Source organism: Marmota monax, unplaced genomic scaffold (genome assembly GCF_021218885.2).
Source record: "Marmota monax isolate L192 unplaced genomic scaffold, Marmota_monax_Labrador192_F-V1.1 WCK01_AAM20220418_F8-fsc00006, whole genome shotgun sequence".
Lineage (NCBI taxonomy): Eukaryota > Metazoa > Chordata > Mammalia > Rodentia > Sciuridae > Marmota > Marmota monax.
In genome coordinates, this window is record NW_026693712.1 from 11,255,562 (window position 1) to 11,282,157 (window position 26,596).

General features: G+C 33.2%; 1 protein-coding gene across 4 annotated transcripts in view; it reads right to left on the reverse strand.

Annotated features, from left to right (window-relative positions):
• Positions 1 to 26,596, reverse strand: part of Spink5 (serine peptidase inhibitor Kazal type 5) — a 171,413-nt gene that overhangs the window by 69,790 nt on the left and 75,027 nt on the right. For 3 of the 4 annotated variants that reach the window (XM_058584235.1, XM_058584237.1, XM_046460253.2), the window contains exons 3-6: positions 19,624 to 19,860; positions 18,380 to 18,405; positions 13,179 to 13,306; positions 11,080 to 11,143 (exon numbers count right to left, since the gene is read on the reverse strand). In XM_058584235.1, coding sequence (XP_058440218.1) covers positions 11,080 to 11,143; positions 13,179 to 13,306; positions 18,380 to 18,405; positions 19,624 to 19,678 — 273 coding nt within the window. In that variant the 5' untranslated portion in view covers positions 19,679 to 19,860. The remainder of the gene's footprint in view (positions 1 to 11,079; positions 11,144 to 13,178; positions 13,307 to 18,379; positions 18,406 to 19,623; positions 19,861 to 26,596) is intronic. The other variant, XM_058584236.1, reaches the window with a different exon arrangement.

Below are 26,596 nucleotides of genomic sequence, written 5' to 3' on the forward strand. Positions count from 1 at the left end.
AAAGATAGCAGTAACAACAGACACAGATATAAGCAATAGTAAATAACTGAAAATATGGATTTTGGTTCAGGGTAGTTATAACAAGAATAAAACTAAATAGTTACATTCAAATCAGAACCAAAGAAAACTAAGAAAGAGTAATCTACTTTAAAAATAAGTTTTAGAAATTAGTGCAGTAACTGGGGGTGGGATGTAGTTCAGTGGCAAAGTGACTTGCTGGCACTTGAGAAGCCCTGGGTTGGAATCCCAGTACCAACAAATTTTTAAAAATAATAATAAGAAGAAGAAGAATTAGTGCAGTAACTGAAAATATGAAAAACTGTGGGACACAAGACCTACTATAACAGAGTGACAATAAATGTAAATGGGTTAAGCCCACAAAATAAAAGACAATTAGAGCTTTGGGGATGTGGCTCAGCGGTAGAGTGTTTGTCTAGCATGCATGAGGCCCTGGGTTTGATCCTAAGCACCACAAAAGCGGTGCTTAGGATCAAATAATATAAAATTAAATAAAAGGCTATTCATAGTGGATTTTTAAAAATAGAATCAAATCATGTTTGATCACAAGAGAAAAAGTTTAAAAGCTCACAAATATTAAAAAAATTAAGAAAAATAATGACAGATACAGCAATATTAAAACTTAAAAATAGACTTCAGTCAAAATGTATCATAAGTGACAAAGAACAGTACATGAAGTAAAAGAGAACAAGAAGGTATATCACAATAATGACTCTAATCCATCTAGATTAAAGGAATCAATAATACAGGCAAGTAATAGCAGTGGAGAAACAACCAATTAGAGATTTTAAAATATACTTCTCAGATGCTGATACATTAAAGAAAACAATTTTTAAAGTTTATTCCATTTTTATAGAAAATAATACTCAAGAAGCAGAAAATAATTTTTTCTAGAATAACATTTTTTTCTGAAACATTTATAAAATAATAGTTGTTAGGCAACAAAGAAAATCTTAAGAAATCCCAAGTGATCAATATCAGAGTCTCTATTCTCTTACAAAATTTTCCTAATATTAAAAGCTGGTGAAAAGTTTAAAAAGTGCTACATATGTTAAAATTAAATAATGTATTAATAAATTTGAGGGAGAGAGGATTAAGAAATGTTTGTTAAATAATGATGAATGGAAACATTCTATGTAAAAATCCTGAGACTGATGGAAATATCTTTAAATACTCTTGTCATAAAATAGAAAAAAAAATAAAGCACTAAGTATTTCTCAACCCCTTCTAAATGAGCAAAGTAAATGTAATTTGGAAAATAAATATAACAGTAAGGATTGTTTTAAAAGGCTGACAGAACAGGTTTCTAGTAGGATGGATAAACGAGAAAAAGAAGCCAGGCGTGGTGGCTCAAAATTGTAATCTCAGCTGCTAGGGATGCTGTGGCAGGATGCTCCCAAGTTTGAGGCCAGCCTCAGACAACAGCAAGACCATCTCACAAAAGAAAAACTAAAAAGGGTTGAGGAAGTAGCTCAGGGGTAGAGGGCCCTAGATTCCGTACCCTGTATGCATGCGTTCACATGCAAGCATTTGTGCACACACGCACACACACACACAAAAAAAAAACATGAAATAACTAAGACTAACCATATAAAAAATGAGATATAAATACAACGACAGCATATTACAGCTATATGCTAATATATTTGAAAACCAAAATGAATACATGAGTACAAAAAAAGTATAAAATTCTGAGTGGTTCAATGAAGTGAAAATTTGAATAGATCAATAAGAATCCAATTGATATACTGATGTGAGATATTTCCTTTGTAATATAACCAAGTCTGGAATACTCCCCAATCTATTTTTTTTGAAGTTAGGAAAATTTATATCTACTAATAATAATTTTCAAGTTACTACAAAATCAAAGTGTGTGAACTGAATACGATTTTAAACTGCTTTATCCATACCTTTAAGTTCACACATTTTAAGTACACAATTTGATAATTTTTACGTTTACTTACAGAGTTGTATAACCAGTTTTAGAATATTTCCATCACCTCAAGAAATTCTCCTGTGCCGTTTACAGATAACTCCCAGTTCCCAGCTCCTGCTTTAGAGAACCATAGAACTTTTCTCTGACTGTATAAATGTGCCTTTTCTAGACATTTTATATAAATCAAATTGGAAAATGTAATTGTTTAATTTCAGATTCTTTCACTTTGCAAAATGTTTCTAAGATTCAACCATATTATAACAGGGTCAGGAGCACATTCCTTTTTATTGCAGAATAATATTACATTGCATAAGTATGGTTCATTTTATTTTTCCATTCTCTAGTCGACATTTGGACATTTGAATTGATTTCAGTTTTCCACTATACTTGAGAGCATTATGTTAAGCTAAATAAGCCAAACTCAGAATTTCAAGGGTTGTATATTTTCTCTCATATGTGAAAGCTAAAGAGAAAAAAAATAATGGTGTGGGAGAATCTAACCAAAATAGAAGGAAGACCAATAGAGTAGAGGAAGGGGAGGTATTAGGGAATGAAACTGACCAAAATATATTTATACATTGTGAGCTTATACAAATATGTGATAACGAATCCCATGGTTATGTATGGTGATAACTTATCAATTTTTTTAAAAAACTTGCTACTTAGTAGTCACATGTCTGACTGGGTAGACACACATTCTCAGAAACTTTACTGGGTTCATAGGACTCAGTTTGATGGGTAATGTGGTAAATCCATGTTTAAAATGAAACATAAGGTAGGGATCTAAATATTTTATCATGTACATTCAATTTTCATACCATTTAGTTACGTTGACATGTTGCACACATATTAATTGATCTTAATTAATTGACTTAATTAAAGTTAAGGAATCTCAATTCTGTTCCATTGATCTTTATGCCTCTTCTTTTAATAATAACACATCACTGGGCACACCTGCTTTATAGTAAGTTTTGAATTCATTTACTTAGTGTCCTAACATTTTTATATAAGTACTAGGATTAATCTGTCAGTTTCTATTTTTTAACAACCTACTTGGATTTTGATAAATACATATTGAATTATTAGGTTTTGGAAGAATAGAAATCCCAACAATAGTAACTTTTTCATCTATGAAGATATAGTGCCTCATCATTTACAGTCATGTATCACTTAATGACAGGATGTTCTGAGAAATGCACCAAAGGTGATTTCATCATTGTGAGCACACTAGAGTATAATTACACAAACCTAGATAGTACAACCTATTACACAGCTAAGATGTATTATTTATGTTATATATCATAGCCTATTGCTCCTGGGACCACAATGAACAAAACAACAGAAGGTTAAATCAGCACAAAAGAAAATGAGGCAATCAGGAGCCATGGTCAAAAAGGACTTTTGAGTTTTCTGCCTTTGAAACATGGCATACTGTTTTATACTAGCCTCTTTTTATGAGTAGAAGGACTACCCTCTAAAATAATGATAAAAAAATGGTATATTAAGTTCATAAACCAGTAACATACTTGTCGATCAAGTATGCACATAATTATTTATGCACAATTTATGTGACTTTTCTAGGACAGGCAGCATAGTAGGTTTGTTTACACCTTACCACCACAAACGTGAATGATGTTTTGGATTATGGTGTTATAATCACTATAATCAGGTTAGTGATATGATATCACTAAAGACAAAAATGATAGAAACTTTTGAGCTTTGTTATGATCTTATGAGATCACTGTTATATATATCATCATTGACCCAAACATTGTAATGTGGTGATGAGTGTACTGAAATATTTTATATCTCACATAATATAAGCCTTGCACTTACTTTGTTAAATTTATTTCTATATATTTTAGTTTCTTATGAGTAGAATTAATAATCATTTGATCTTGGAATTTTTCCTTGCTAGTATATAGAAATACAATCAACTTTGTAATTTTTATTTTATTCACAGAAGCCTTGCTAAACTCATTTATTAGTTCTAGTGACTTTTCTTTTGGGGGGATCCTTACGACTCTCTGTATATACTATCACTTTTCTGCAATTAAAAAGTCTTTTCCAATCACTATTTAATTAAGTAATTTTGTCTTATACTGGCTAAAATCTCAGCTCAATGTTGAATAGAAGTGTTAAAAGTAAACTACTCTTTCTTCTCAATCTTAAGGGCAAAAGCATTCACTCTCAGACCATTAGGTAAGATGTTAGTTGTAGATTTTCACAGATACTCTTCATAGAGAAAATTAACTTCTACAAGTAGTTTACTGTGTGAGTTTTTAATCTTTTATGAGTGTTAGGTTTTGCCAAAATCATGTCTCAACATTTATTGACTTGATCATATGATTTTCCCTTTATTTTATCAATATGGTGTATTAAACTAACATTTTGAAGATAATTTTCACTTGTTTGTGGTTTTATTCTCACTTTGTGGATTTAATTTGCTAAATTTCTCTGTCTGTGTTTATGAGGGATATTTTCTGGAGATTTCAAATGATATCTTCATCTGTATTTTGTATCAGAATAAAGTTGACCTCACGGAATGAGCTGTTTAGTGTCTCCTCCCTCTCTTTTTCCTGAATGCATCTCTGAAGAACTGGTATTGTTTCTTCTGTCAGTATTTGATGAAAATCACCAGTGAAATCATCTGGGCCTGGGTTGTCTTTTGATTTATTACCAATGCAATTTCTTTACTTGCTTTGGTCTATTCTGATTTTCTACTTATTCTTGGTAAGTTTTTAAGAACATATTTCTTAAAAAATTTTCCATTTTATACAAGCAACTAATTTGATGGCATTTATTGATGCCTACTATTCAATTATTGATTTTGACAATTTTTGTCTTCTCTTTTTACTTTGACCAATTTAGCTAAAGAGTTTTTTTTCTTTTTTTATGACTTTGTTCATCTTTTCAAAGAAACAACTTCTTTTTTACTAATACTTTCTATTATTTCTTTGTATTTTATTAATTTCTTCTTTAATTTTTATATGCCCTACTTTCTGCTAACTTTGACTTTTGTCCACTCTCTTTTTCTTAGTTTTTCAAAGTGGATATTTAAATTATGACTTTGATTCCTTCCTTCTTTTCTGGTCTAGACATTTAAAGTACTAGATACTGCTTTAGATAAATTCTTTGTTCTGAATTGTTCTTGGTTTTTTTTTTTTTTCCATTCAGTTCAAATTATTTTCTAATTTCTATCATTCACTTCTTTGGTTCATTAGTTATTTAGAAAAACACTGCACAATTTCCAAATATTTGGGGTATTTCTCTAATTCATTTTTCTTGCTGGTTTTAAATTCAATTTTGTTGTCATAAAACAACATATTTGTATAAATTTAAGTCTTTCAAATTTGAGAAGTTTGTATCATAGATATGTATATATGATAGTTAACAAGAATATTCTTGAAGAATATCTTTGCAAATTGAAAGGAACGCCCATTTTTTTCAATCATTGGAGAAATACTTTTTCAATTTCAGTTTAGGTTGACTTAGTTGACACTACTGTTAAAATACTTTAAATATTTGGCCATATTTTGTCTAGTAGTTCCAGCAATTTTAGAGAGTAGAGAATTGAAATTTCCAACTACTTTTGTTAAATTGTCAGTTTCTTCTTTGAGAAATGGCATTTTTAAAAAAAATTGTGAGCTACTCTTATTAGATGTATACATATTTATAATGTATATCTTCTGGGGTATTGACACTTTTAAAATTATGAAATGTCCCTATTTGTCTTTAATAATGTCTATTTTATCTGATATTAATATAGCATATCCTGCGTTCTGATGCCTGCATTTGGCATATTATACTTTTATCCTTTCAAATTTTTGTGTTTTTGAATCTAAGATGAGTCTATTGGAACAGCTTATATATTTTTATATCAATTGTCAATCTTTGCCTTTTTATTGGTAGATTTAAACCATTTACATTTAACATATTTATTTATATGGATGCATTTACAGTTTCTATTTGCCTTAAAACTGCTCTTGTTCTTTTTGCTTCTCTATTACCTCATTTTTTTTAGTTTAAATACTTTTAGTGTGCCTTGTTATTGTTTCTGCTGATTCTATATACTTATTAGATGTCTTTTCTTCTTGGTAATTACTCTAGTAATTGCAATATAATTACTAATTTGTTGTAATCTATTTCAGATTGATATTTAATTCTGGTAAAATATATAATTTTTCCCAATATAGCTCTACTTTCTCCATTCCCATTTGTATATTGTTGTGTATATCTACAACCCAACAAAAAAGAATTAGAGTTGTTACTTTTAACAATATAAAATCTTTAAAATAAATCAGGAAAAATAAGAAAAAATGTATTTATATAGTACTTCATATTAACCCATATTTCAACATTTTTGGTGCTTTTCATTTTCTTCTGTAGGCCCAAGATGCCATCTGGTAGAGGTTTACTATAAGCTAAATAATCTCATTTATTATCGTTTGTTAAGGCAGTTCTGTTAGCAACCTAATATCTCATTTCACTGATATAGAAATATCTCTATTTTGCCTTAATTTTTGTAGTAAGTTTGAAGGATATGAAATATTTTAATTTTCTTTCCTTTTAGCACTGTGAACACATCATTACCTTGTCTTGTTCAGTCCTTGTTATTTCAGATGAGAATTCAGCTTTTATTTGAAATCTGTGTATAGAATGTGTTATTTTTATTTCTTCATTCAATTTTTTCTCTTTGTCTTTGTAATTTAAACATTTTTAATTCGTGGGACTACTGTGGGTCTCTATATTTACTGACTCTTGGGCTTGTTGAGCTTCTTGAATGTTCAGATGAATTTTTTCATCAAATTTGAGATAATTTAGGTCACTCTTCTTTCAAATAATATTTCTATCCCTTTTTATTTCTCTCCTGTTTCTGGTATTGCTATCACACATCTGTTAGCATGCCTGCTATTGTCTCTGTGTGTGGGTCACATAGTCTTACTATTTGTATTATTCATAAGTTTTACTGAAACTGAACATATTAGATAATGTACAATAGAAACTCAAGATTATGATTTTTCCTTCTAAAATTTATTTTGAATAATTTATTTAGTTGTTAGTTTTTAGTTTCTTTCACTACACTAAATCTTTTGAAACCTTGTTTTCTTATAATCTGTAGTTGCTGATGTGTCTGCTAAGAAAATACTCAGTTTTTATTTTGTAACTAGCTTCTAGGTTTTTCACCCTATGTCTTTGTAATTTAGGGGTCAGTCAACGATTAGACCTAAGTTTGTGCTCAAATACCTCAGACTAAAAAGACTTCCATCCTCTGTAGGTGGACCTTTGTGTATGAGGAGGATGTGTAAAGTTTAGACCATTTGTCCACCTACTCCAGAATTTGCTCTCTACTGGGATGTGTTGTGTCTTTTAAGAGCATGCATAGCCTTTTTATTCTCTGATGTCCACATGTGACAACTCCATCCAAACATACCTGCAAACTTAGGCCATCCTCCTTACTCTTGGTGAAGATCATCACTTCTATCTGCCAATCTCTGGGGATGGTAGCTGCCCATTACTCTAAATTGGGTAAGCTCTCTCCAGTAGCTTCCCTGCACTTGCTGATGCTCATGGCTTGCCCTGAACAGAACCTCAAATCCAACTGAGGCAGGGTGAGATGGAGATATTCCTAAGCAAGAACATCATAGACTCCCACTCTTCTTATCCAAAGTCAGGCAGTATTTCAAACATAATTCTGGCATACCTGCTTGTTAATTCTCAGAGTGCTAACATGATTGTTTTGTCCAGTTTTGCTTAACTTCATGGCTGCATTTGCTGGCCTCCTCACTCAGCCACCACTTGAAGCACTGCACCTCAAGGGTATTTCATATATCTATTTACAAACTAATAAGAATAATTACAATAGAAAGTTATAGAGTCACTTTAATTATAAACATAAATGTCAAACTCCATAATATTATCCAAATCCAATGGCATATCAAAATATTATGACTAATTATGATTTCCCCAAGCAAACAATTATACTTTAATTAATCAGGAAATCTATCCAGAAATTTATTATATTGATAGGAGAAATATCAGATTATTTTAATAGTTGCAGACAAGGCTTTTTGTGTGGTAATGACCAACACAGAGTTAGCAAACCAAGAACAGAAAGAGTTTCTGAAACTTTCGAAAATATATATAAAATATCCCTACTATAAACATTATAACTAATGGAGAAATTTTAGAGATGCTCTTCCCTTCAATATGAGGAGAAAGAGTTTAGTTTGATATTTATTATTATCGCTACTGTTTAACATTTCAAATCTAGATTCTTGCCAATGATACAAGGAAAAAGAAAATAAAGGAGCACTGATACTGAAAGAAAATGATAAAACACCAGTTTTATGCTGCTGTTGTTATCAACTGCCAAAAAACCACTATATTCAATAAACCACCCAAATTAACAAGATACCACATAGTTGTCTAATATAAGATGAACCTCCTTAATCAATAGAATTTGTCTATATAAGTAGTATCCATATAGAAATATCATGAAAAAATACTACTCAAAATATCAATGAAATTGTAAATTTTCCAAATATTAACAAAAATTATAAGAATCTCTGTGGAGACTATTTTGTAGATTTCCTAAAATATATAGAAATAATATGAATTAATGACAAACTATTCTATATTCTTGAGTTTGACAAGTTAGTATTATAAAAAGTCAATTTTACCTAAATTAATTTTGAATTCTTTGTATTACTGAACATATTAATTTCCCAAATTCAAACTGAAGTTTTATGAACTCAGTAATTTTTCATTTCTTATATACATGGAAACTTTATATATCTATGTATATGTTAGTCAAGTTTTAATTGCAAGAACAAAGAAATAGGACTTTCCTTACTAGCTATTAAAGCAGTGAACCAACTTGAAAAGAATAGAGAAGCTAAAAATACTCCTATACCCACAGAAACTTAATATCTTGTAACATTGGCAACCAGAATCATGAGAAATATTAAATGAACAGATACATCAATTAAAAACTGAAAATCTCCACGTGGACCAAGCATACTGGAGATCAGAAATTATGGATTCTGAACTGGTGTGGCAGAAATAGAAATTGTGAAAAGGAGTTCAGTTTGAGATATACTTTGAAGGCAGCACCAAGAAAGCTTGTTGATGGAGTGAATATTAGAGTTGGGAGGTGAGTAGATTACATACTAGATGAAGAAGAAGAGATCAAGGATAAGGTGGAGAGAGAATGTCTATAGGTGGAACATTCTCGAACAAGTAGAGCGCTTCATTCTCAGAGGTAGGGTCAGGGTTGATTTTTGGTGGGAGAAACCTAAGCAGAGAAAGTGAGTAGATTGTTCTCTTTTATAGTGGAGAGAAAAACACCAACAAAAACATAGTATAATTGCAAAAAATCATTTAATATCTAGACAAATTATTTGAAAGGCACACAGCCAAATATTAACCACTTTAGCTTATAAGTAAGTGGTTTCTTTAAGTAGAAAATCAAATAGTTGCATGTAATTTATCTAGAGTTAAAAATTAAAACTCAGGAAAAATAATCATCAGAATTTTGTAATTTTATTTCTTAAAAAAAACTTCTATTTGATTAAAACTCAAAAATCATTTCTAGAGATATAAACATCTTACTAGTAATATTTTTAAAATAGATTTTTAAATAGATTTGTTAAGATTTGGAGTGGTGTGTGTGTGTGTGTGTGTGTGTGTGTGTTTGATTTTTGTCCTTTGCTTGTGTTTTATGATTTTTTAAACACCCTGTATTGATCAGATATATAAATATACAGATAAATGTCAGGAAGAAGAGACTGGATCTTACATAGTGACCTCCCTCAGATATGACAAAGGCAGATTCAAACGTTGTTACTAACCATTTCTGGCTCCTACAGGTTTTTGTGCCAAAAAACATATATGAACAAATAAAAAAAAATTTAAAAAGACACATATCTCTTTTGTCACAGATAAAGGATTTACAGAGATTGACCAGTTGTGTGTTGGCTGTGCTATTGTTTTAAAAGTGAGACTAACTGAACCCAGGACAAGAAATTAATTGACCATGTTTAACATGGAGGTTGAGATTCTCAGACATCTCTGAGTAATACAGCCATGGAGGATGGTAAGTTGGTTAGACTATGGATGTTTTAAGTAATTAGGGTGTACCTGCTCAGACTGCTTGTTTTAATTATGTGTCAGGGCCAAGAGAAGAGAAAGAGAAAGAAAAAAATTGAAGAAGAAGCCACACAGGATATCTGAAGGTGATGTGAGTAGTTAGGATATTTGGTGACAGGCCCCAGTTTTGCCAACTAATTGTGAGATGTCATAGATCAAAAATTCCCACTGATATATGGTCCCACATCTTTTATTTTTAAATTTTATTTTATATTCTAAAAATAAAATGTTTGCATAAATAAAAATATATACTTACCAACATGAAATGACGAGGTAGTAACCTAAATCTATCTGTCTTTCCTTCTTACTACTTAATCTTTTTTATCAGTGAATGCTTTTTTAAAGCAAAATAATAACCTGAGTCTCAGTCTACAAAATAGATACAAATAATCAACCTTAGCCGATTAGGAGAATCTTGAAAGTAGTCGAAAAGATATATAATATAATCCAAAAGAAGAAAAAAGACAGGAAATAGAATGAGCCAAGAGCCTGCCAACACATGTTAAACACAGTGCAACTTTTTAAATTCAATTTTTCATTTTAAATATGACTCATTTCACAGATTAAAAAAAATAACAATAGTAACCAAAGATACATAAAGTGCCTAGGTTACATAATAAGAATTTTGGAATTTGATCTTAGTTCCACAGCACCAGAAAGCCTCTCTCTGGAGGTAGTCAGGACAGGAGGTATGTGAAATGGTCCCAGAAGACACACACCACCCTGGCTTACTTCAACTCAGAGCACCTGTCAGTACCCAAAATGTTTTCAGGGAGTTGGGTCATGGGTTGGGCCTGGAGACAAGATGTACCAGATATTTAGCCCACCCCTGGACTAAGCCAGGGTCCCTCCCTTCCAAGTATTTGGCTTCACGACAGGTATAAGCTGGTAATTGGGAAGTAAACAGATAGCTCTAATTAGGGTCAAACAGCACCCAAAACCACATATAACATGTTGACTCCTGATAGTCTCACCTCTGTTGGGGCAGTGGCTTTCACTAAATGCCCAGTTCTTTTCTGGGATTTTGCTTCTTTTTCCCTAGAAGAAAACAAAGAATAGCATCATTTAGACATTGCTTACCCACATTTGAAGAATAAAAACTTACATGGTACAATTAAATCAAAATTACACTTAATTTTGATTGTTCTTCTCAGTTCAATCTTGCATGTCAGAAGTGGAGATATGTCCAGAAATAATTACAAAAGCACAAATGTGCCCTGAATGTTGAAAAAATGTCTCAAAAAGGGAATATTATATGCAAGAATTTCTGCCTTTGAATACATTGCTGATTGCCTCCCTTGAATACTTAAAACAGCCAGAAATTCACCAACCTTAAAAACCTATCTGTGTCATTATTTGAATGAAATCTTTAAAAGTCAATATTTACATTGAATCAAAAATCTAATTTTCTGTATTGGTCCCAATTCTATTCCCTAAACCCTACAGAGCAAATCAACCTGGTCTGAGAATAATCGGAAGATAGTTTTAATACATTGCACCATCTCCTTTCCAGTTAAGATTACAAATTTATTCCAACACAATTTACATAAGTAATAAAAATAGTAATTGGAAAAGTGACTCCAAAGTGATCAACTTTCTTGCAAGTCTTAAGGTATTTTATCTTTGTTTTACATTATTTTTAAGTTTATTATATTCAAAATGTTGGTCTCCTATTAAAATTCATAGTTTTAGTCTCCTATCTTGGCATGCCTGTAATCCCAGTGGCCCAGGAGGCAGAGGCAGGAGGATCACGAGTTCAAAGCCAGCCTCAGCACTTTAGAGAGTCCCCAAGCTACTCAGCGAGACCCTGACTCTAAATAAAATATAAAAAATGATGAGGATATAGCTCAGTGGTTAAGGACCCCTGAGTTCAATCCCTGGTAGCAAAAAAAAAAAAAAAAGTAACAAACAGGAAACTTTATAGTAAATAATGGTGGGTTTACATTCAGCTTCAAAGAGATAAAAAAAAAATATTTAACCTGCCCTAAATTTCTGCTGCCCCCCAGATCTGCTATCAAAGTTTAATTATCCCAATATTCTTGGATATGTCAAATTAAATCCCCTGACACATACCAACCTGGCATTTTAAAAACAAATTATAACATAATTATCTTAAATGGATAAGCTTAGTATTACCTTAGTAACAGTGTTGAAATTCTGATGGCAATCAGAAATTGAAGATAGCCTCCCTGTTTAAAAACCAATTGGGGGCTGGTTCAGGCTCAGTGGTATAGCAATTGCCTCACATGTGTGAGGCACTGGGTTTGATTCTCAGCACCTCATATGAATAAAAAAAAAAAAAAACTAAAAATATGTTTAAAAAAATTAGAGGGCTATGGATCTAGCACAGAAGTAATGCAATGCCTTGGGTTCAATTCCCAGACTGAAAAAAAAATTTCAAAGTAAATCTTAAAAAAACAAAAATTATAGCACTTTGGTCAGAGGATTTATAATTGATAAGCTGCTTCTACCTTTATGGAATCACTGGAGAGAAGGGAATCAATTTCAGAAATACTGGACAGACACTGAAACATTGCATAATATCCTGACCAGCTTCCAGGATACTAGTTCTTTCTGATATGTAGGGAGCTGTAAACTACAAACAGCTCTTTGGTCCAACTCATTCCAGCATAATCCAAGAGGTCTGAAGACACTGGTAGCTCAGAGAATCTGAATGTATTCTGCTTATATCCTTCTGCTGCTTGATCCCCACAAGGAAAGCCTAGCTTTCTACTCAAGGGAGACTTTAAGACCCCTACCCCAGCCCTACTACAACAGAATTAGGTCCAAGGAAGCTGACTTCATTTCTTAGATTCTTTTTTTCCCCAAATCAAAACCCAACTACTTTATCAGAAGGCTGTAGTGTGCTACATAAGATATTAATATTGGGTCCTCTGAAATGCCTTTGGGATCCCATTTGAGTGATTATTGAAGTCATTCTAGGTGGGTTGCAATTATCCAAGAGTTTTCTAAGCATTTTTATTCAGCCATACAAGTTTAGAAAAATAATTTCCTCTAGTTCAGAGAATAGCATGTACCTCAAAAACTTGAAAGAAAGAGGAACTTTACTCACAGTATCATTTTGCATGTGACACATTTGTTGAAGAGCAATTTTCCTTGAGGGCTTTGAAAAAGTTTTTTATCCTGAGAACAGAACAATTTCCCATTTTTCATTAAGTCTTGAAATCCACTGCATGTTTCCTACAAAGAGGAAGTGGGTTGCATTGGCCGAAACTTTGTCAAAACAAAACTTTAAGAAAAACTTCCTTAGACAGTATAACTTAACAATTACTATCCCCTCCACAGAAAACATTCAGTCAATTGCTTCAAATAACACAAACAAAAATCACAACTTGAGCTTGCCTGTTAAAGATAGAAAATTCATCTAAGAAGCATTTATCTGATACAATTAGTGAAATAATCAGAATAAGGGTCTTGGAGTTAAAACAAAACTGAGCTAATATTTCATGGTTATCATTTATTCATTCAGTTATGCTATCTAAAATGAGAATGTTGGGTACAGTAACACACGCCTGTAATCCCAGCAGCTTGGGAGGCTGAGGCAGGAGGATCATGAGTTCAAAGCCAGCCTCAGCAACTCAGCAACACCCTCAGCAACTTAGTGAGACCTTGTCTCAAAATAAAAATAAAATAAAACAGGGGGTACAAATATATACATTTCATAGGTTGTAGGAAGATTAAATTTTGTAAGTTTATGTAAAGTCTTGAAGAATATCTGATACACAGAAAATATTCAATAAATAAATATTCCTTCATTATTATTAGTAATATTATTATGGTTCTGGAATATACAAAGATTATTGGAATATACAAAGATTACTGTAACGTTAACAATGTTGGGCTGGGATTGTGACTCAGTGGTAGAACGCTTGCTTAGCATGTGTGAGGCACTAGGTTTGATACTCAGCTCTCTCTCTCTCTCTCTCTCTCTCTCTCTATATATATATATATATATATATATTTGATTCTAAGTACCATATATATATATATATTTGATTCTCATATATATATATTTGATTCTCTCTCTCTCTCTCTCTCTCTCTATATATATATATATATATATATATATAGAGAGAGAGAGAGAGAGAGAGAGTTAGAGTTAACATAGTTGATGGCCAGGTGAGGTGGTGCATGCCTGTAAACCCTCAGGAGGCTGAGGCAGAAGAATCACAAGTTCAAAGCCAGCCTCAGCAATTTAGCAAAGCCCTAAGAAACTCAGGGAGACCCTATCTATCTCTAAATAAAATATAATAAAGGGCTGGGGATGGTGCTCAGTATTTAAGTGCCCCTAGGTTCAATCCCTGGTGCCATTAAAAAAAAAAGTTAATAAACCTCCCAAGGTTGTGAGAGAGTCCTAGCCATTCTTGATTTTCAACTTTGTATTTTCTTAAAATTGCCTCCACTCCTACCCCAATAACAACATCTTCAATATCAACTCTGTCACTAACACCAGAATAAAAGCTTGTGAAACTATGGAAGTATTGTGCCATTGTCTCAAAACCTACTCCTCGGACTGGGGCTGTGCTTGGTGGTAACTGGGGCTGTGCTTAATGGTAGAGTGCTTGTCTAGCATGTGTGAGGTACAGGGTTCAATCCTCAGCACCACATAAAAAAATAAATAAATAAGTTATTGAGGAATTCTTTTCAAAGAGTGAAAAATTTCTTAAAAAAAAAAAACACAAAAAACTACCCCTCTCTGTCTGTTTGTCTCTCTCAGATCATTCTCCAGTACCACTATTTGACTATTCTGTGTAACATCCTTGAAGACATATTTTGCTATGCGCTGTGGGCTTCGGTAAATACCAATGATTGCACTATACCGAGGTTAGAAGGAAAGTGGAAATCATTATGCATGTTAGAGAGGATAGGGGAACTACAGTAAAATCATCTTAAAAGTGATAGTTCTTTCTTTTCAGAAAGAGGCAGCAGGATGGAGAGTTCAAAGACAGCCTCAGTATTTTAGCGAGGCCCTTAGTAATTCAGTGAGACCCTGTTTCTAAATAAGATTTTAAAAAGGGCTGGGGATGTGGCTCAGTGAGTAAGTGCCCCTGGGTTCAATACCTGGTACAAAAAAAAAAAAAATCAGTGGTGCATTGGTGCCATCTAGCAAAGTACTGACTTAAAGTGTTAATAATCCCTATTAGCTTAGAAAGTTCACTAGGTCTTCGGATTAAGCCTTTGGGATATAAGATTTTATTATATTTTGATTTTTTCAAAAGAATAATTCTACTTCATAATGCTTGCTTCAGAAAATAAATAAAATCTTTGTTCTAACTCTGACAACCTTCTCCAAAGTGCTGATGATAAAATTCTATTGAGCCTCCTATATCTTTGTAATACTTTGATCAATCAACAATCACTTATTATGAGATTATTGTATTTTGCCAGGTGTCAGATACAGCAGCAAATTAGATAGAAGTATCCTTTCCAGAATAGTGCTTATAGTCTAATGGACAATCTAGCCTCATAAGCATGATGGGCAGTTGGAAGCAATTACAAAATGATTAACGGTAAAGAACAATAAAAAATATCAGAGTCCAGATCTTGGAAATTTTACTAAGGGTGACCTGTTAAAATAACTCTTAAGATTGTCATCCCCACCCAGTGATACTGTCAGAGTATCACAGTGTTAATTTCTGACTATAGATTCATGTCTAGGCATCTTGAGATCTGTGTCTGGTCTCTGATTCTGTAGTATTTTATGTCAACTTTGTAAGTTACTGCCTCAATTGCCAGATATAATTGGTTCTGAAACATCTTAAAAACATGACAACAGAATGAGAGAAGAGTTTGTGTCTTCATAATAGAAATATATCCCTTATGAAGTTATCTTAGAGAAAATATATAGAGCAAAGACTTAATAATATTGGAATTAAGCTCTAAATAATTGTTAGTTGTTGATCATAAAAGTTTAGCATCAATCCAGATAACTTCTGAATTGAACACCTACAATGTCACAATTTGATGAGAGCTAAGTTCCTAGAAAGACTCACATTTATTTGTTTGTTTGTTTATTGTTTTACAAAGGTTTAGCGAGTAGATTAAGAAACTTGCTCAAAATATCAATTACTTAAGATGAGGCTCAGTATTATTTTTTCTGAGTCATAAAATTAACTAGTGATTCTCCTGGGACACAGGAAAAGACTATATAAATTGAAAGCAGAAGTTGTATTTCTCTCTGGGGTAAACAGACTCTCTCTCGATTGCCATGATACAGCCTGTTGAAGCAGGAGAAGATCTAGACCAATAAGTCGTGTTGAGGTGGGGTGATGATTTTCTAGTCACTATTAGCCAGCAGTGTGACTGCCTGTCCTCAGCTCACTCTTCTTTTGTTATTGTTGCTGTCCTTATTTTCTGCATGTCTGGAGCCCTCTTGGGTCAACTGCTCTTTGTTTGCCTCTTTTGCTGTGGTCTTGCATTATCCATCATAACCCTCCAAGAACTGGCATCACCCTATCTGGGTATCAGCGCAATAACACATTTGCTTTGGCTTCACAAGGACCCTTCTGTGTTGAGAAATTTAATCATATGCTTAAGATCCTTTCAAGTGCTAGAGTGCTTTTCCATGCTGTTCTGGCTCATGTTTTTAACACTCAGCATGCTTGTTTGATGCTGGAAAGATCTCTAGCAACTGAACATGGAAAAGAACAACATTACTATCAATAGTTTTCCTTTCTATCATAATATCTAAAGAAATGTTTACCTCTTTGTGTGTTTCTTGCCTTTTATGCTGATATGATGTAGCTAAACCTATATTTTTGAGACAATGTTTGGTGAAATAGAATGTAACCATATGAAAAAAAAATCAGTGCAAAAATCTCAATCATCACCTATTCTCATGGATTCTGAAAAAGAAAATGTTGGCTTGGTGCTGTGAGATCTGTACTATACCCTTCTTTTTTCCAACTGAGCATGCTCTCTGGCTCCCCCAAATCAAGCCTTTTCCTCTACTCTACTATAGTTTCTAGAGCTCTCCTTAATCAGAAAACTTAGATGAAAGAGACTATGATGGTATTCCCTGGGATATTACTGTGAGAATTATCTTTTTAAAATCTTTTTCAATAAAATAGAGCAAAAGAGTAATTTAATTATGGTTCAAAGTATTTCAATAGGCAGAAGAATCATTTCACTTTTTTATTATTTTAATATTTATGGTCTTTGAGCAATTCAGTAAATTTTGTTATGTACATAACACCATTTTTAGTGTTCAATTAATGGCATGAATAGCAGTGTGTGCATGGAGGGGTGTTGGTCCTTTTGTCTTTCTAAGAGTTAAAAAAATTATTTCCATAGAAAATGATTATTCTGTTTCTCAAAGAAAAGACCATTCTCTCATTGGTTCAGCACCCTCTTCCTGTATCAGGGCCTCTGAGTGCTTCTGACTATTCTGTTAGAAGTTGCAAAAATCTTCACAGCTCACTTTCTAATGGACCTTCAGATTCTTTAATTTTTTTTTAATTTTTTTTATTGGTTGCTCAAAACATTACATTGATCTTGACATATCATATTTCATACATTTGATTCAAGTGGACCTTCAGATTCTTGTTCCAATCTTTCTCTTCAGGGAGAAGGTCCCTGACTATTCCAGTGAGAAGTGATACCACCTCCATTTCCTGGAATTACTATCCTGCATCCCACTTTATTTTTCTCCTAGCAATAATCATTACTTAATGTACTATATATTTTACTAATTTAGTTATTAACTCATCTTTTTATTAAAATACAAGTCAGAAGGGCAGGGTTTTCAACGATTTTGTTTACTTTAGAATATCCCCAGAATTACAAACAGGGTCTGACACATAATAGATGCTCAATACATGTTTATTGGATGGAATATTTACACTGGCTATAAACAAGATGAACAACCTCTTTTGCACAATGAATATGAAAACATTTAGCTCTTTAAGTGGTATACCATGGCTTGCTCAGCTGCTAAGTAGAACAACAGTATGGTTTTTGGTTGGTTTATTCTGTGTTTGTTTATGGGATTTTAAAGCACTTCTTTAGCACAATAGATTGTCTCTTATAGACATTAATCATCATCAAAACATTGGTTGTGTGCGTATGGGAAAGAAAATGAGAAAGACAGAGAGAGGGATTCATGTCTTCCTAAAAACCTGTTCACTGTGTATTTAACCAAAGCTCTTACGACCCATCTGTATAATGTTGGCATTATTAACAGAAGGTTTTGGCCACAAACCATTTTTCTTTAGGCATCTTGGAATGGATTCAATGAGAAAAAGCAAGACTAACCTGATTTGCATCTTCACTGGCAGCATCTGGGATGAAAATGCAGAAACCAAAGTTAAGGGAATGTAAACCGGTAAATGAAAAAAATGATTCACTCAATGCAGTGTTTTGATTGCTTTAATAACAATATGTTGTAAAACCACAAATTATTTTTGAACACATTAAGATTTATCACTGCAAATATAATGAGGGTAGTGGCACCAGGAATTCAGCATGTACACTCACGAAGGTCTACTCACTCAGAAAGCTGAAATTCTTTGGGAACTAATACTCAGATGCTTTCTGACACACTCAAAATATCTAATTTCCAAGAGATCTTTTCAGAGTAAAGTTTGGCAGTCTCCATCTATAAATTGTAATATAACTTACTATCAAAGATGTCATATCCCTTTAAATTTAATTTAAAAGCATAATAAAGCACAAAGTTTATCACATCTATACATAAAATTCCATTTTCTAAATTCTGGCAACGCTGCCTACTTACTATAGATGCAAATATTAAAGATATGATAAAAGAAAGATTAATTAAAATCAGACTATGACATACCCTCATTAACTGTCTTGTACCTATACATTTATTTTAGGAAAGTAGGTATCATTTGTGAATAATGGTCTCACTTTATTTATGTAGTTCTGTTTTAAAAAGTGATTCAGAACAAGATAAATCTAGGCAATCTGTATTCCCTTCACAATAAAATACAAAATGCTAAAACTCATCTTTTAGCTCATACAAAAATCCTTCTCATTTTAGGAGCAATACTTTGAATCCACTTAGCACTTGAAAACACAGAAATACAATAAGGTAGAAGGCACATTTGCTTTAAAATAAGGATAGATAATTAAATTTTGCTTTTGAAATATTTTATTTATACATATAGAATTAAGCTATCTATATTACTTGCAAAAGTTTTTTTTTTTTTAATGTTTAACATACCTATGTAGAGTGAATTGATAAGTTTGGTGAGGGGAAGGTGAAGAAGAATCTATTCTCCTTTCAGAACTAGTAGAGAATTAGTAGAAGAATTGCTCATGGATAAAAATTAAGATGTTTTTAAACTACTTGCTAGTTCTAAAGTTGACATAATAATTACAAATCCGTGTATCTAAATCTTCAAAACCTATATCGGCAAGACAGTTCAAAATTATAGATATACATAAGCATTTTCTTGGCAATTTGTGGAAAAAGGCCCTTCCCCAGGGCTTTAAGATGTGTGGCAAGAGGCTTAGATTGCATGCAAATTACTCACCTTGAATAAGGCAAAGAGCCAGGGTCAGAAGCATTGACACTGTGACTGACTTCATGTTGAAGATGATGTAAGGTGGCTACAGGTCTGCTCCGTGCATCGCTCAGCTGGTGCTCTAAGACGAACTTGTGAGACACAGCTCATTTATATACTGGCAGGTTGGTGACACATAAAACCAGTTGTTCAGGCTCATGCTAGACTTCATACACCACACCAATCTAGCTTCCATCCTTTAGGATCCTGTCAAGGTGGCAGATTTGAGCAGATAATGTCTATTTCTAAAGTAGTAAAGTATTTTCATGATACCTCCCCCAGAAAAGCAAGGGACTGAATCCAAGGACCTAACCAAAGTTGAGCACTCTATAATCCTGGATAAGAGCTTAGTTCCTTATTAGAGCAAGACATATGACCTGGTAGGCAACATATTTCCAACTGAGTTCCCTTCATAAGTGGAAAGGGAGGAGAAAAGAAGACAGGTTGGTTGTCCTACCAGTCAGGTACAAAGGTAAAGATTTCTATATTTGGAGAAAACTGCTTATAGTGTAAGAATCTAGGGGCCTTGCTAACTCTATCCACATATGTTCTGAATTATCTGAATTAATTGTCATAAGGGATAAATGACCCTAAGGGAGAATCTAGCCAAATTCTAACATTGAATACTCAGGGAACCAAACTCAGAGAAGGATCAATCATTTTCCCAAGAGCACAAGGTTGAGGTAGAAGGGACAGGTGACACCCACAGCAGACCACACACAATTCAATGTTCCTTCCACTGAACATACTGCTTCACCCCTATTCAGAACCAAAGGCAGACACTTAGGGAAAACAAAGCTTGTATATAATTACTAACGTTTTTTCAGTCTCAATGAGATTTTCTATCCTCAACGTAATTTTATAATCAAACATGTTCATAAATATCAGAGACTCAAAGTTAACTTCCCATAACACATAAATATCCAAATTACTGTTCAAAAAATGGGTCTTAATTAGTTTTTACCAAAAGTAAACTTATTCTTGTATTTTCCTATTATTTAGATTTTCAAGAAGAAAACAAGAAAAAAAACTCTTAAAGGTTATAAATATGTGTGACATTTTTCTAGAGAAAAATTTCTTCTTGGATCTTTCCTCCATCTTGCAAGTAATGCCTTTTTACTCCTAGCTTGTTTTACTCTACCAGTTCAACGCTACCACTCCAAGAACATGCAAAAACTATATGGTTTGATTTCAGTCATTTTCATGAGCTTCACATTCAATAGAAGCAAAGTTCTGGACTTCATGCAGTCAAAGACCTTTTTTTATAACTGTTCCAAGAAACTTATCAAGGCTGGCCAACTTTGAGGACATGACAGTCTCTGAGAACCATGGAAGTAAGAGCATGTCCTTTCTTTTGGTGTCCCATGAAATAATTTGTTTCCTACAAAAATATAATTATTGGTTTCAAGGGCTGCACTTTTGAAGTAGCTTGTTTCATTCTAATGGTTCAATAAAAGAAGTGAGCATAGGAAGCAAATTGCATTACTGTTACAAGTTAGTAAATCTCAGTCCATCTTGGTTTTCTGGAAAGGGAATGGGAGAGGGAGTCAGAAAGTCTGTTTCTATTCCTGTCTTTATAACTACACAGTGTAATGGAAACTAAGCAGGCTTTGGAGCAAGGTTATTTCTGAGTGCAAAACTTGACTCACCATTCCTATTCTGCCTTGGGCAAGTCACTTATTTTAGCCTCAGTTTCCTAATATGTAAACCAGAGATAATAATACCTACATTGTTCAACTGTTATAAGGCTTACAGGTAATTCGTACATTGTGGTTATGTGTGTTTATATATGTTTACTGTTTAGAACAATACCAAGTATATATTACAAGCTTTGTAGTTAATGATAGCTGGTCTTCGCATTATAATGACATGGTTGTACTAGATAATTTCAGAGATTTCAAGTAAAAGTCAACATCTCTTGCACATGGATCTCAATGGATTTCAGTTTAGTCAGTGTAGAATAACTTCCTGAACACATTTCAAGATGAAATTAAAACAAAAATATTCATGTTCTCTTTTTCATTTCTTAATTTAATAATAATTCCATATTTCTATAAAAGCCTCTTCTAGTTATTGACACACCAAACTAATTTTTGTCCTTCATCTGCCCTGTCAGACCTCATGAAATGTGTCCTAACTGTACTATGTATTGGGGGTAGAGAATCAGTGACTGTACAGCATCCTCCAGTGGCCCCAAATCTAGCCCAGATGGGTAGAATTCCCAGGAATGGAAGTGGCAGTAGGGAGGAACACAAGAACCATCAAGTGATTTCCTTCCTGAAGAATCTCTGCTATGAGGAAACATGGAAGGAGTTGGTGTCCTTCCTACTGACAAAACACCCATTGACAGACATGGCCTTCTAGCAGTATGAATAAAAGCTTTGGAATCAATAATCATTTATAAGAGGAGAAGGTGGCCAAAGGAGCATCCAAAGACCACCAGCAATACTGGAAGTACCCAGTTATCTAAGCTTTTTCTGTGGTTCCTTTCAGGAATGTTGTGAACTGGAAGTGATTCACCATACACTGTGTCAATCACTACTTGTTGCTGAAAACCGCCAGTGTTTCAGTTCAAATGAATGGGGCTGAAGTTTTGAATAACTGGGGCTTGGATCAGAGTTAGGTTATCAGAGTACTTCTTTTCAAACTCAAAAATCTGCTTTGTTTTCAGTTCTTTTAGTTGTTCATCAAACATGTGGGACCCTTTTTCCTCTCATTAGAAAGGACAGTAGTGAAACTACAATTTTACATGTTTATCAAATGACTCAGAATCTGAATTCACAGGAAGGACATTGACATGGAAAGAAAAAGCATAAAATAAGCAAGATTTTTGGAGAACAGTAATTTTACCAAAAACAAAGGTTATTTCCAAAATCCAGTTAGTCTTCTCTCTTTTTTTATGTAGAGATTTTTGATGATGATAATAATTAATAAATGACTATAGTCCCTAATGATTAAATCAACTTCTAACTTTCAAAGCAATGTGCCCTTTATTAGCTCTCTGGATTACTTTATGTAATGTTGTGAGGTAGATAAAACAGGTATTATTATCCTTTCCTCACCTACCCAAAAGAGTACCATTATAGAACCCTGGCTTGGAGACCCATGATGGCCTTGATTCTTTCTTGTCTTTTATACTTTTAACTTCCCTGAGTTCCTATGGACTCACAGACTTTACAGTTCAGAGGATCCAGACATTACAGTGTTTTAAACCAGCTACAGAGTTACCACTGTGGTTCTTTCCTCCGACCCTCAGTTCTCACTCATACACACACACACACACACACACACACACACACGTACTCATAATGAAGCAGGCAAAAAAAAAAAAAAAAGGTGTATTGTGACCATGAATTCAGAAGTGTGTTCAGACAGCCCTCAACTTAAGAGGTTCAACTTATAACTTTCCAACTTTACAGTAGTGGGAAAATGTACCCATACAACCATTCTGTTTTTCAATCAGTACATTACATGAAAGAGTCAACACTTAGGTTTGGGATTAGATAATTTTGCCTAACAGTTGGTTGATGTAAATATACTCAGAACACGGAAGACAGGCTAGGCTAAGCTATGGTGTTTGGTAGCTCAGGTACATTAAGCATATTTTCAACTTCACTGTCAATTTATGATGGGTTTATCAGGACACAACCCCATCATCTGTTGAGGAGCATTGGTATTACCTGTATTTCCTAATAGATCCTAGAAGATAAAATAATTATTTTATTTTCTTAATTTTAATTCCCTTTCTTATAATCCTAATATTTTCCCCAGGGATGCAATGTCTGTGTTCTCCTTTGTGGAAAACAAGCTTTACTGACCTTCTTATCTCGAAATGATTCATTAGCAACTAACTTCACTTCCTCTGTGAGAATTCCTTTTTGTTTGTCTGGAAAGACTAACAATATTTAGAGATAAGAATCTCATTTTATCTAAGAATAGAATGGGATGGGCATCATTTGTTTACTGAGCATATAGACTCTGCTATTTATAGATATAATTGTTGCTTTTAATAGATTAGGATTAAGGAAACAGGAAATTTTCAATGTTAATTTTTAACTTTAATAAGTTAAAAAGTTACAGTTATAGCATTTGGTTCTCAAATACAATATTCAATTTGTCCCTTAAGTTTTTATTACTTGAACAGTTCTGTTTTAGGGTCCCACCCTGTCCATAAATTGAAAGTTAAGTACATTGTAGTCTCCTGGGATTCAGCTTTACAAGTAGAAAACAAAGAGGCACAGTTTTTCCTCTCATTAGAAAGGACAGTAGTGAGTCTTTAAAATCTAACATGTTTATCAAATGGCTCAGAATCTGAAATCACATTAAGGATATTGACACCAAAGGAAAAAATATAAAGTGAGGCTATAGTCCTTCAAAGCAATAGATTAATTCTGAAATAGCTAAGAGGGTACTGAATTTTGGCAAAAGAGCATTTTGTATTTTATACATGTAATATATGTTTATGGTAAGCAAGAACAAAACTGCTATTTATAAAAAATATTGAAAATAGATGATCACTCCATCATATAAAAGTATTTTCAAAGAAGCATAAAATTATTAATATTGTGTATTTAGTGACAGATATGACAAAAAATATAAAGGTTAAGTATACTTTCATTATTTTCTTACAGGTAAAGAAATTAAGGGGCTGGAGTTATAGCTCAGTGGTAGAGCACTTGTCTCGTAAGTGTGAGGCACTGGGTTCGATCCTAGCACCACATAAAAACAAGTAAAGGCATTGAGCCCATATACAACTTAAAAAATTTAAAAAAAAGAAAAGAAATTAAGGTTTGGTGAGATTCTCTAACTTTCTCAAGGTCATATAGCTTGTAAGTAGGGACCTTTGAAAATGACAACAGCCAACACAATTAAAGGCAGTTAAGCTGCAGATTCCAAGCTCTTAGACATTGCATGATGTAATAAATGCATTTTTTTACACCCGCAACTAACTTATCTCAGGCATGCATAGAACAAAGCCAAGCAGATTCCCAGACTTCCCCTCATGTAACTCCAAATATTATCCAAGTGCACATTTTCCTCAGCAAGTTTCCTCACACCTAAAGTGAATGAGCTAAATAATATTTGTAAATAATTGTTTTAAATGAGTAGATGTATAAGATATATTACCTGAAAATTGAGCTGAGCAATACAATTTATAGTAAACTCCCACAATTATTACTTTATTTGATCTCTACTAAGTTAAGACAGAGGGTTTTCCTAGGAAAAAAGTAACCAAGGGAGGCTCAGCGACTCACACCAGGCCACATTGCTTCTAAGTGATTGAGCTAAGACTCATATCTAGGGCTTAAGACTTAAAAATTAAGAAGATACCAAATTAAATAACACTAACCATTGTGTCATATGACAATCATGACTCATTAGGAAGGTAAAATAAGAAGAAGGAATGAGTAATAAGTATGAAAGCAGAGAATCCTCAGGCATGGAAACAAATTACTAAAATGTGATTTAAAAAGTTAAAGGTACAAGCCTAAAGTGAGGATATTGTTATGGTATTCCAGAGGAGTTCTTAAGTTCTGTAACTGTCTCCACATGAACATCACAAATATTTACTAAAGCCTGTATTTTCTTGGCACTATGCTAGAGTTCAATGTCAAACTTGTGAACAAAACAGCATCTCTGACCTCTAAGAAAAAATAGTCTAGTAGAGGAAATGGAGGAATAACCAAACAAATCATTGTTCAACTGAATCTGCAAAAGAGTTTTTAAGATGATATCAGTAGAGAAAAAATTGCACATAATAGGAAGATTTTACCTATTGTAAAGGAGTTGCCCAGATTAAATTATGTTCAATTATTTAAACATGAACTGTTGAAGCTGGGTGCAGAGGCACACACTTGTAATCCCAATGACTCTGGAGGCTAAGAAAGGAGGATCACAAATTTGAGGTCAGCCTCAGCAATTAAGTGAGGTCCTAAGCAACTTAGCAAGACCCTATGTGTCAAAATAAAAAGTAAAATGAAGAACTGGGGATATAGTTCAGTAGTAAAGCGTTCTTGGGTTCAATCCCCAGTACCACATAAATAAATAAATGAAATATGAATTGTTGTTATTTGGTGAAAACTAGTTAAAAGAAATAATAACCCCCAAGCATGTACAAGAAGAAAGTGCTATCCCACCAGAAGCTGAAGTAAGTCTAATGTAGTTGGAAAAATAAATGACAGAAGGTAGGATGAATTATTATAGGTCAAGTAGGTAGGGGGATGTATGACCTAGGATAAATACACTTTTGTGTTCATCTGCAAAACAATTTGGAATCACAAACAGACAATTCTTTTAATTATGAAGTAGAATATCAATAGTACTGCTGGAAACTTCCCAGGAACATTGTGTATGCCCTTCTGTAACTTTATCATCTAAAAATAGATCTTCTTTTCTTGCTGACGCATAGGTGTCCTTCAATCCAATCTCATAATCAGACAAAGAAATGCTTTATGTAAGGCAACATATGTGGGGCATGGGCAATGGATGGCACATGTAAAAAGTCAGTTGGGATGCTTAAAATGTACGTCATTTACCTGAAAACTCAGCTAATGGAATTGAATCATTCCTTAAATAATTAAGAGAACCAAAGTTTTGCTTTGGTAATTTCTTCTGACATTTTTAGTTTACCCACTATATTATATACTATATACACAATTTAACCTGCTGTTATATTATATACTATATACACAATTTAACCTGCTGTACCACTAGTTAGTTACCTAAATAACAGTAATTGTTATGGGCCAGGCTATCTGGGCAATGACCAAACAGACTCCATTTTACCCTTAGACTCCATATCATGTAAGAAATTCTTCTCCATGGGAAAGCCCTGCCTTTGTACCAGTTAATAATTACCTAGCATAGCATACTTGACAACTGAAAATAGCAATTCTTTTTTTTAATTAATTTTTTTATTTTTTAATTTGTTATTTGTTTTAAT